The sequence below is a fragment of the Sander lucioperca genome, chromosome 2 (genome assembly GCF_008315115.2).
Source record: "Sander lucioperca isolate FBNREF2018 chromosome 2, SLUC_FBN_1.2, whole genome shotgun sequence".
NCBI classification, from domain to species: Eukaryota; Metazoa; Chordata; class Actinopteri; order Perciformes; family Percidae; genus Sander; species Sander lucioperca.
Genome location: NC_050174.1, coordinates 38,678,258 through 38,690,728, shown reverse-complemented (window position 1 = coordinate 38,690,728; position 12,471 = coordinate 38,678,258). Strand labels below are relative to the sequence as shown.

Here is a 12,471-nt window from a genome sequence, read left to right as displayed (position 1 = left end):
TGTGTGTGTGTGTGTGTGTGTGTGTGTGTGTGTGTGTGATGTGTCCCTGCACTGCTGAGGTTAAATCAGTATCTGAACAGGAAATAAGCCCAATCTGTCCACGTTGCCACATCAGAAACACTTGCTGTAGCCTCTCAAAGCTCCATGTTCCACTAAGACTTTACTTCTTCTTTTCTGCCTTCACCTGAACACTCTGTACTCCATCACACCCTACTATCAGGTGGCTTAGCCTCTAACTGCACCAACATTCCTGTTTTTCTTTTATCTTCTTCTGTCGACTCTTATTTCCACTCCTGGCACTTCTTTATCTCTATCTATCTCCTGTAAGAAATATTTCATTACACTCGAAATAAGGTTGTCTTCACACTCTTTACAGTTGGCTTCATGCGTTGTTGGTGCTCTGCAAATGTCAGGAACAGTATACTGTAGATACAAAGATAGGCTAAATGTCTAAAATGTCTTTAAATGTCAAACGAAAGACGAGAGATGCCTGATAAAGCCTGTACTCTGAAACTGAATGTTTTTCTGCCAAAACTCAGGATGGAGACCATATGGTTTCTGGTGTTTTTCCATTACATGGTGCCCCGTCCTCCATTTTCCATTGCAGATTTAGTACCGCCTCATGCCTGAGGCGAGCATGGCTGGTTGGCATAGTGACGCCGCAGGAAACTGCCGTGACCTAACGCGACACACACACAGAACGTCAAAGGTGTGTTGTTTTTGACTCTCTGCATGTGGCTGTTGCCATAGCCAGAAGACAAATTTTGTTTTAAAAGAAGCTGGAGGCAGCAAAAAAACCCACCGCTGGCTAAACTATTTAAAAATGGCGGGTTTGTTCAGGACCCTAGTAATAGTGACAATTCTCTCTGACCAATCAGTAGTCTGCAGGTTTTCACGTCACCTTTTGGTATCGGCTCAGCTCACTTGGAACCTGGACGGAGGTGGTACTAAAAAAAAGTACCTATTAGCAGGTACCAGGTACTTTTTTTCGTAATGGAAAACCAAAAAAGGCGAGTAGAGTCGAGGCGAGTCGAGCAGGTACCATGTAATGGAAAAACGCCATAAAGCTGCACAGAGTGAAGACACTTTGGCTGCAAAAGGGCTGAAATAATTTGGACAATCAATTAATTGTTTAAATCAATTATCAAGTAAAAATGCCAAATATTCACCGTTTCCTGCATCCCAAATTTGAGGATTTGCTGCTTTTCTCAGAGGCTTGGACAGCAGGTCAAAACAAGATATTTAAAGACACTTGAGCACTTCTGATTTTGCACATTGTAAATATAAAACTAAGCATGTTGTTGGAATTACGGCAGTCAAAAGCAGCCGCCACGATATTTGACATTAGTTTCTCTGCAAAACTTTCCACGCTGGTTGTTGTCATTAGTCTGCTGCTGACCTTACTTCACATCCTGGTATAATGTCTCAACTCTGCTTGATGGCATAATGTGGTTATTTCTTAAGGAGGTGCACGACTAACGCTCTCTGAAAGAACTAGCTTAAGAATCCATCAGGGTCCCAAAACTGATGAGGAAAACACATTAACGTTTTTTGTGCAGCAGCTGAAATTCAGTCATCATCGCAAGTGGATGACATAATAGACAAGCCAAACAAAAATCAGGCATATCGGTCACATTTACAGCATGTGATCCTCTGTGCTTTCAGCCAGACTTGGAGCAAACAGGGACACTGGGAGTGTTTTCCTGTGGTGCAGCTCGGTCCGCTGCATAAACTTGCTGTTAATTCCCCCCACTGTTCCCAACCCACGACAAGGACAGGCCCCGACTAGGCCCCCGTACAAAGACCGGGTTTGTCAGATCTGTGACATAACGCTAATCTCTGTCTGCCGTAGAGGGAGCCTCCCTGTGCCGTCGACTTGTCCTCTGAGAGGGCCTTGTTTTCAGTCACAGAGATGATAACTGAGATGGAAAGGAGGGAGGGGATCTGAGCTGTTATATAACCTCAAGAGAGGGGAATGACCTCTAAAAGAGCAGTCCTCACTGCTGAGGACAGGAGCTTTTAGTTTGTTATTTCTCAGCAAATTGCAGTTTTACTTCGACAAACAACCATTTTATGACGCAAGAACAAAAAAATCTCACTGGATCACGAACTGAACTTCAGAGGCCAAAGCCAAAAGACCAACAATGTTTGTGTATCACAACGTAACGTTGACAAAAGAATAAACTTTCAGCTTACGTATAAACTAAAGCAGGACAAACTTTAATAAATAATTATATCAAAGTAAGGTAATCAGACTTTTGTACAATGCAGTTAAACTGAACTGTGACTGAACATGTGATTTTGCATGTTAGCCGTTAGGAGCAGATATACATACCAACATTTCTTCAAACTACTGTGTGTGTGTGTGTGTGTGTGTGTGTGTGTGTGTGTGTGTGTGTGTGTGGTCTGTTGTTTGTATCTTCCTGTTTTTCTGTTTAACATGAAGAAACAGGGCTAAGATTGAACAAGACTGAGGCTGTGTCTCAAACTGCCTACTTGCACACTTCAAACAGTTTTAAAGGGGTGATAGAATGATTATATAGGGTATTTCACACTGTTCCTTAAGGTCTCCTAATAGGGTGTGTAACATTGGTTGGGCTGAAAATTGCCCAAGTGCTATTTTATTAGGCCCTTAACTACCTTGTGAATATGGCTCTATTTGGAACAAGAGCTTTTCTTCCAAATATGGTATGCTCATGAATATTTAGATGAGCTGCGCGCTGATTGGTTTAAGCGAACCACATACACATACATTGGAGACTAGACAGCAGGTCTCATATTTCAGACACTGCAAAGTTATACATTGTTTGTCTACCATTTCGTTATTAAATTCACTTCTGAGACTTTTTTATGCGAGAAATCAACTATATAAAGCTCAAATATGGGCCGTTTTACGAAAATTGATGGCTAATTGCAAATTTGGTAAGACGTGTCGGACTTCAGGAGCTCCACGCAGTCTGACGAGAAAGCGGCAACCTCCGTACCCAGTGAAAGTCACCGTTTCTCGGCTATTGGACTACCGGGGCTCAGGGCTCCGCGGAGGCTGCCAGCTGCCAGCATAACTTTCGTATATTTACAGTTTGAATTTCGTCACGCCACTTATATTACAGCTACCCCAAGGTCATATAAAGCTAACAATTGTGTCAGATTTAAATTTAATGCATTTTTGTGAAAATTAGGGGTTTCGTTAGCTACTAGTGTCCCTTCAATCCTATGTGTACAGATCGCGGCTAATTAGCTACACTTTCGGCATAACTAGAGTATATTTACAGTTTGAATTTCATCACGTCACATATATTACAGCTACCCCAAGGTCTTATAAAGCTAGCAATTGTGTCCGATTTCAATTTAATGCATTTTTGTGAATTTCAGAGGTCTAGGAGGAGGCTAGCTAGCTCTCATTGATAGAGCTCCATCCAGCCGCGGGCTCTATCAATGAGACTCGTGGACAAGAGGCGTTTATTTCCCCGATCGTTTGTTTAAATAACTCAACACACATATCCATTATAAGATTAACTGGAAACTGTGGTAAGAGATTGCGGGCGTAACAAGCTCGCTGACCGCGCTCTCACTCACACACACCGGCCATTTAGCAGGAAGAGGGGAGCTGCAGGCCCTGGAGCTCTGTCAGGGCAGAGGCGTTTGGTAGACCACTAACCCAAAAGCAATGACTTTGCGTGGGTATGGAGCACCATGGGCTGCCAGCCGTGACGGAGCTCCATCTACCTCACAGTAGGCCGGGGTCTGTGAAGGAGGACAGGCCGGGCGGCGAGGCAGCAACCCAGGCAGCACCGGCAGCTGAACTCCGACACACAGTGTTACTAAAAATGGTCAAAAAGTTTAGTGTGGTGGTGTGATGGACACTACGTGCACTAAACCGGCACCATCTTGACTACAAAGCGGAAAGGGGAGGGACCAAGGACGTCGACCGGCAGCTGAATGGACAAACGCGTCAGGTGGGTCTGGCTTCTCCCAGATTTCACAACCAAGCAGATTTGAGAGGTGGCGAGCAGAGCCGACCGCTTGTCATTTCCAGTAAGTGTTTTAACATAAGTGTTCCTTTTGGGACAATACTAACCATCGAAAGTGGACACTACAGCAGTAAGTGGTCAGTGCACATTAGCAGTGTACTGTCGGAAGTATGCGGAATGAGACACAGCCTGAGAGGTTGCACTTAAAGCTAACAGCATGGCAATGTGCTTGCAATTCATCCAAAAGTTGCTGTTCAAAGTCAGTAGGATTCATCCTCTGTGAACATCTGTAACAAATTTCATAGCAATCCGTCTAATAGTTGTTGCAATAGTTCACTCTGGACCAAATTGGTGGACTGACCAACAAAACAAAATTAGAGCCATGCTGTTAGCAAAAACTGCTGAAGGAATCTAGTTAAAAGTCTTCTAATATGTGATGCTGTTACATATTTTTACATTCTGCACAAAAATCCACGACTTATGACAGATTGTGCTAAAATGAGTGTTGTTAACAACAAAAAGGCAATTCATAGTGCTTTACAGAAGACAGAAACGCATTGAGAAAAGATATAAAAGAAACATTATGCAATATAAAAAGACACATAGTTATCAGTTAAATATGTCAAACGTTTCAAAGGTTCCAGCTTCTCTTACTTCACTTTCTGACTGTTTCTGGACTAAACAATTCATGAAAAGAATAATCTATAGGTGAATCGTTAATAACAAAAATAAACATTAGTTGCAGGGCTAAACATGTGTTCCACAAAAGCTGTAGTTCTTTGGCTCTGCCCACCGAGGTTTCACTCAAGCAGTGAGATTAGCTGTGTTTGTGAGACTAAAACTCACAATCTGCTCTTTCCTCCCTAATTAAAGGTAAGAAAACTGCAACATCCGCTGACAAGAAACATGATCAAGATGACCGCAATCTGTCAGTGTTTACTTTTCCCCTTTCCAAGACCCACGCACACACACACGCACGCATGGATACGTGACAAAAGGGATGTTGAGCGCATACAAAGAGGATGATCTGCTTTAACTGAGGACGCAGATAAAGTGTAATCAGTCAGCTCGGAGGATTCAAAGTTTGAGGGGCCTGTTTGAACGCAAGGTACAAACGGGGTGGAAAAGTCTCAATAAAAAAAGTAGGGGAAAAAAAAAAAAAGGGGGGGGTCCTCCTGTTTTTACACCACAAACCTGAGACAACTCAAGTCCTGGATGTGGGGCATATTTTACTTAACAGATCAGAAGCCAGTCCTGGAAAATCAGGTCCATCCTTTCATCTGAAAAATGAGTTAGCAGCAGTGAAGAGACTCTCTGCCAATAAAACACTTAGCCGGCTAACAATATAACGCCTCATGTTGTTTAACAAGTTGAGGTTAGTTAAGCAGATCAGACTGTAAGAGGAAGCGCAAGGCAGTCTTTGAGAACCCAAAAAGAACCACCTAAAACATAAGAAATCCTGTTAAGTCACTGCAAATCCCTGTATTTAGTATCACAAAAAAAACTCAAACAAGTTTAAGAACCATGCCGATTATTTTAAACTCCATGAAGTATAAAAAGTAAAGTAAATAAATTCACTAAATAGCTCCATAGAGGCACGTTAAGCTCCTGTAAGTTGTAAGTGCTCATATTATGCTAATTATCAAGTTCATAATTGTATTTTGAGGTTGTACCAGAGTAGGTTTACATGGTTTAATTTTCAAAAAACACCATATTTTTGTTGTTGTTGTACTGCACATTGCTGCAGCTCCTCTTTTCACCCTGTGTGTTGAGCTCTCTGTTTTAGCTACAGAGTGAGACCTCTCACTTCTGTACCATCTTTGTTGGGAGTCACACATGCGCAGTAGCTAGGTAAGGATCACATCAGCTAGCTGTTTCTACAACTTCAGTTAGTACAAGGCAGGATTAGCCGGGAGACCTCTTCTAAACGAGGGCACACCAACTTTGCGCGGAATACCTGCAGAACAGGGACATGTAAGTAGTTCTTTTGTAGATTATGGTGAACTTGTGTGTGTTGTAGCAGTGTTTTGCCATTGAGAACGAAGGGGGTAACCCCCTCATTTCGGCTAGTGACGTAGAAAGCCCCGATGAACAGCTCACCCAGAGACTGAAGGCAGGACACATTCAGAAACCTGTATCTCACTCTAAACAGCATGGATGTTTTCTTTTCCTAGTTTGTATGCGTGTGGAAGCACCAGAGACACAAAATAACAACCCAAATCCCAGAAAAAGTGATTTTTTTTTTTCATAATATGGGCACTTTAAAGGGACTTTGATAGAGGAAAAAACATTTCCAGATTGTATTAAATTGTACCAAGACTTTAAAATGCCACTGAAAGAAGTTTTGCATGTGTGAAGTCATGTTCAAGGGTGTTTTTGTGTGATTTGCTGTGTTAGTAGGTCAGACTCTGTAAGAGTAACAGAAAGAAAGAGCAGCCAAGCAGTCTTTGTGCTTCATGCTGGGTTTGAAAAGAAGGAGTATAAACAAGTACCAGAGTTTAAAAAAAGAAAAAAAAAATACGACTTAACATGACAATCAACTTGTAACACAAACTGTCCGTTACATTTGGGAAATTGTTTTACAGGTTTTCAAGTCTACCTCAACCTAGTAACTCTTTAAAGGGGCACTATGCAGTTTTGGCCATTTCTTCGCTGTTTTCTCACTTTTTGCTCGCAGGTTCGTCTATAGAGCTCCCCCTACAGCTTCGGAATAGATATTCGGCAGCTCCTATGTTTACTTGTGTCTGACTCCTCGCTCGGTCAGTCTGCCGTTTCCTCTTTCTCTGTTCCTCCGACAATGCTTTTCTAGCTTTCTGCTTCTTTTTTGCCGGCTCAGCCGTGACGATAGTTTGAAAAACTCCATCGCTACCTTGTTAGCCAGTTCCTGAATGGGCGTATGTGTCCAGTGCCGTGAAGCAATTTGTTACATCGTATGACCCGATATCACGCAATACTTCCTGACGCTGAAAGTTGCAAGGGTGGTTTTTCAGCTCACAGGCCCTAGGGGGGAGCGAGACGACCACCATTCAACTCCAAAAAAAGGCATATAACCATTCCAATGACTCCGAAGCTGTTCAGTTAAGGTAAAAGAATCTAAAAAAAAAACTGCATAGTTCCCCTTTAAACAGGTTTGTCTCCGGCATAATGAGGTCACGAAAGGTCAAACTGTCTCCAGACACTCACTGTGTCCTGTCTTTACTCTTAAACCTTAAACAAGTGTAAAAACACTGGAACAGACATCTGACGAGACTTTCAATGCCGTATAATCTCATCTAGTGAATCAAAGACAGGGAAGGGGAAAACAGATGAAAGCTGTTGATGTTATCAGAGTCCATGGAGGGAATCTGAATCTAGAGTTATGTGACGAGAATGAGGGAAAAGACAATCCCATCATCAAGTTCACCAGATCCTAGTGCCGGTTAACCAGAAACTACATGCTAACAGCAGAAAAAAACCCAGCTAAAAATGATTTAAGCGAGGTTTAGAGCTAAGTAGCCAATATAATTTGACCAGCGTGAGCTTGGTTTGAGAGGTTGTGTTGTGTTTAGTCTAGTATGTGCCAGTGCAGATACACAGAGAGGCCACTTAACATGGCAACACCCTGCGTTTAAATGTAACTTGGAGAATAACAGTCTTTCATGAACCAGTCTGAGCTGAGCTGCAAAAGAAATGGTGTAATGTAGTACCTGAAATACTTCAGTGCAACAAAGCAATAACAATGAGTTTACGGGAAATTTTACAATGATAAGACAGCAAATAATTTAGTATTTTATGGTAGTAAAGGGGGGGAAACCATAGACTGCCTACAACAAGAAATCCTGTATGGTTACTGCAAAATCACAATATATATTTACCATACCAATACACACACCACAAACAAGTGTAGGAACCAATTCGAATATTATAGAAACTCCATATGAAGTTTATTTAAAAAGTCAAGAAATTCTCTACATAGCTCCATGAATGCACTTTCAGCTCCTGTAGCTAAGTGTGTTAAAGTGACTTTGACAGAGAGAGAAAAAAAATCTAAATTATATGAAATGTTACCGAAATACTTCTACAATGCCTCTAATAGAAGCTTCGCATGAACGGGGTGATGTTTGAGGGTGTTTTCGTGTGATTTGCGGTGTTTTTTTACCTGGAAGAAGTAGCGACAAAATCTCCATCCAGCAGCCTCATCTTGCAGAACAACACTCCGTTGACAAAAGGCACAGCGGTCAGCTCCTCCAGCGTCAGATGGGTCTGAAACTTGAATTTCTTCTTTTTCACGAAGAACGCCATTGTTTTGGTGTCTTCGCTCGCATAAAACACGACTGAAGCTAACAAGAAATATTCAAAACTAAGCTTAAGCTAAATGAATTGCCCCTGCTAACTACTGTTGATGTTTTTAGTCTGTGTTTTCATGCGAGCTCCGCTTCTTCAGAGATGATTCAGCGCAGAAATCTAAAACCAAAAACGTAAATAACGTGTATTAACGTCTATTAACGTACAGAAACTGTTGACGTGTGTGGTTTAAAAGTGAAAAACGACTTACCGGGAGACATTTCGGGTGCTTTGAGTGTCGTTGGCAACGGTTCAATGACAGAAGACGTTTGGTGCCCGTTTCTTTCGGTACCAAGAGGAGGAACTTTGCGCCAGTAGCATCAAGTTGGCTGAGAGCACGTCATTTAACTTCCGGTTGGCACCTTTCGGAATAAAAATTATATAACAAATAGCAAGTGGTAGAAATGAAATAAATTCAGTGTACGTTTGAGGTAGTTTTACTTACGCTTAAGTACAATGTGATTATGGGAAAATTATGTGAAATGGGATTAGCCTCCTATCTACCTCCTATCTGATTTAGCACATTAGGCCTACATTTAAAAAAAAAACGAACCAAGCAGCAAACAGAGTTGGAAAGAATACTGGCATATCCAACACAAAGTTTGTTTATGCTGTTTCTTTGCTTACATCTTTTCTTTGGGGAAAAATACTTGTAAATAAAAGGGTGTGAAATTTAAAAGTAATGGTATTAGAACTAATTTATTTAAACTGTGCTTGGCCTGGATGACAAAGCAAAGATGAAACTTTGTATAATCAATAAATGTGTACAATTAATTATGTGTAAAATTTAACTGTAATAATATTAGTTGCCCTTTTGTTGAATACGCTACTTAACTAATGCTTGACAATATTATGATTTTTAGTAAGTAGTAGTATGTACTTTCACTATTTGAAAACTTGAAAGATTTTGTAAACTTTATAAAACCATAGCATACTGGAATACAAACAATAATAGTCTACACAATGAAACAACAAATATTAAATATATTTAGAGTTTGCTGACATTATCCATGTCATTATCATATTAGAGGATTCATCTAAACAATTGAAATCCATTTAAATTTAAAACAATGAATTGCTATTTCTATAGCTTGCCGATACCTTTGTGAATTTTATTTTTAAAGGCCAATCACCTAACCTCCGGTCTCTTACCAGCTCATCCTTGTTAACTTGACACAGCTCTTTGCAGTCTCAGTGTTGAAACAGCGCCGTCTTGTGGTGACAGTGAAAGTTCCTTTATGTTACCTTTAGGGACTCGCTGTAATTTCTGTCCTTCCAGGACAAAAGAAAAACCCTGATGTTTAAAACGAGATACAGATGTTGTTGTTTTGTGATCATTACTTTCGATAGTTGCTATTTTATTCCAGAAATGACAAAACAATCAAACTATTTGTGCTGACTTCACCGGTTAGTTGATTAATCAATCAGTTAATGTCCCGTGAGGTGTTACTATTGCCTTCAAATTCTCCGTCCGATTAAATAAATAAAAAATGTCTCAGGCACTTTGACCTTCATTATTACTGCTTTATTGGACCACACATGCTCTTTGTTCCTAATTGCTATATTTCCGATAGTACTGAAGGCGGCACAATTAGGCCTACCAGCTTTATTACAGATTTTAAATAAATCAAAATAAATAACTAATATTGAAATGTTTATTGAAGCTTTGAATCATCAATGAATCAAAGTAAAAATAAATAAATAAATAAAATAAAATAAACGATAATACACTGAACACTGAGCAGACGTAATAATCTATGATTTTTAGCGACCACATTAAGGTGTTTCATTTATTAGGCTGTATCACAACAGAATAATATTTTGGAGTTATCTTTGTAATACTTTTATACTTGTATTTATGTGATATCTGATGAAGAAATGTACATTTTCACAAGTGCTAATAAAGTACTTGAGCAGTAGGTTGTTGAGTTTTAAGTAGACTTCAGGCTCTTGTTCACCCAGCAGAGAGCAGCAGAGTACTGAAGGAAAGGCAGAATGGCTCCATCTACTTGTAGCCTGTTATTAACTTTGATGCTGTATCTTGTCAAGACCGTAGACTGTTAATATTAATGATCAAGACAGTTGTACACAGTACAGATTGCAGTAAAAAAAAAAGCTAAGTTACCTTCTCAATAGACTGAGTAAAAGTACAGAGAAAAAATGACAATATTTTCAATTGGACTGAATTAAATTATACTAGTATGGTCAAAGTATAAGCTCAGTTAGTTTATTAACTACTAATTATATAGCTATGGCTAGGTATTGTTAATAGTATTAGTCCCTGTTTTTCCTCTACATAAAAGACAACATACTATGTCTTTGGACTTTGTAAATGTTGTGATTCAAAGACAAAGTGAACCTTTGGTGATAAGGAACATCCTATTCCCTACTTGTCCCAACAACCACAAAAACACCATCATCCAACTGTGGAACTGCACCTTTTCTGAGTAAAACATCAACCAGATCGTTGGGTTGTACCACACTGAGATTTCCCTGTCATTGATAAGACTACGCCCCCTCACCTCTCCCCTGTATTAATCCTGCTGCAGCTGGACTGTTTGTGTGATCCCACAGGTTAAAGTGTGTCTCTATCGCAGCATTTATCATGTACCTTCAGCTGAGTGACGCAGACGATTCAACATCAACATGTTTTGGTTCACACTGCACTTTAACTGCATTCTGTGTTAATGAACTGTTGAGTTTGCAAGCTGCTGACATGACGGTAAACATAGATCTTTGAAAATATAGTTAAATACACATAAGACCAACGGAAGTAGTTAGTTAGTTGTTGGAGACATTTCACCTCTAAACTTCTCAAATGGCTTACTGTAATTTAAATAACTGTTTTAGGATGTAAGAGGTAAAACTATCCAAAGCAAAAATTAAGGAAAAGTCCAAAAGATGAAAACAGATTTGTGTGACAGAACTTTGTTTATGGGTGGAGTTCAGGGTGAGGGCTCTGTGCCGGCCAGTCGAGTTCTTCAACACTAAACTGGGAAAATAACAACTGTCTTATGATACAGAAGTACACGGGCCAAAGTACAATATTGTCTAAAATATCACTTTTTGCTGCAGCATGAAAACTTGCCTTCTTTGGAACTTGAAGTCACAGAACTTTGCTGTGTGTGTGTGTGTGTGTGTGTGTGTGTGTGTGTGTGTGTGTGTGTGTGTGTGTGAGAGAGAGGTTCTGCAGTAGCACTTGGCGTTCCTTCAGCACCTTTTGGCGCTCATCCTTGTTGTCGCAGTTTATTTCAGCCTTCATCCCTCCCTGGAGCCTTTAACAGAGAGGTCAGGCCTAAATGTAACTACTTCACACTCAGTGGGCAAATAAATTATGCAACATTATTATCTGTGGTAACATCAACAAGGAAACTGGTCGCAGAGACAGATCAGGACTATTTTAGCTTTCCAAAAGCTTCTGTTTAACTGAGACTAAAGTAGCAGAAATAAATTGAGGGAACTAAAGTGGACTGTGGAACTTACTCACTTTTGGTCAAAATCAAAACGTGTTTATCGATTATTCATGTTTTACTTTGTTTGTTTTCTTTACTGATTTTTTTAATAAATTGTTAGTTTGTTTTTCTAACTGATACATATTTTACTTTTTTTATCTTGTTTTACTGATGGATGAGTCTGTTTTGACGTGTCTGTCTCAAACTGAGCATAAAGCATTTTAATGTTGGTGGTCTTCTGTTGGCCTACATTTCCTCTTATCTTGCATTTAATACCTAGTTAAAGTTGCTTAATAGTTAATACTGACACACATTTTCTGGCTCTATTTAAGGTTTAAAACCTAATTTTTCATGAAAAAAATGAATTTATTAATTAATAAATATAATATATAAGCCTATAATAGAATAGAAATACATTTAATTTTTATCAATAGTTTTAGGAGTTCAAAATGGGATTGGTCAATCATTCACATAGCTGGCTAAAAGGGGGGAACAGGATTGGCTGGCCATTCTCCGTTACTTTACGCAAGATGAAGGCGGGATCGAGCCGAGCCCATCAATGGGAGGCCTCAGCGATTGGTCAGTAGTAAAATGACGTTAGGATGCCGGCGGGACATGGGCGGGACCAGAGTGGTAGAGAAAGACATCTCTATGGCTCTGGGCGGGACCATTATATATCTAAGCTATTCCGGGAATGGGCGTGGCCTTCATTCTTTAGAAGCCGG

At 40.0% G+C, this 12,471-nt stretch overlaps 1 protein-coding gene across 1 annotated transcript in view; it reads right to left on the bottom strand.

Moving 5' to 3' along the window:
* LOC116054051 (protein FAM102A-like) overlaps positions 1-8,660 on the bottom strand; it is a 42,546-nt gene extending 33,886 nt beyond the window's left edge. The window contains exons 1-2 of the mRNA XM_031305350.2: positions 8,506-8,660; positions 8,110-8,414 (exon numbers count right to left, since the gene is read on the bottom strand). Coding sequence (XP_031161210.1) covers positions 8,110-8,252 — 143 coding nt within the window. The 5' untranslated portion in view covers positions 8,253-8,414; positions 8,506-8,660. The remainder of the gene's footprint in view (positions 1-8,109; positions 8,415-8,505) is intronic.
* Positions 8,661-12,471: the final 3,811 nt, after the last annotated feature.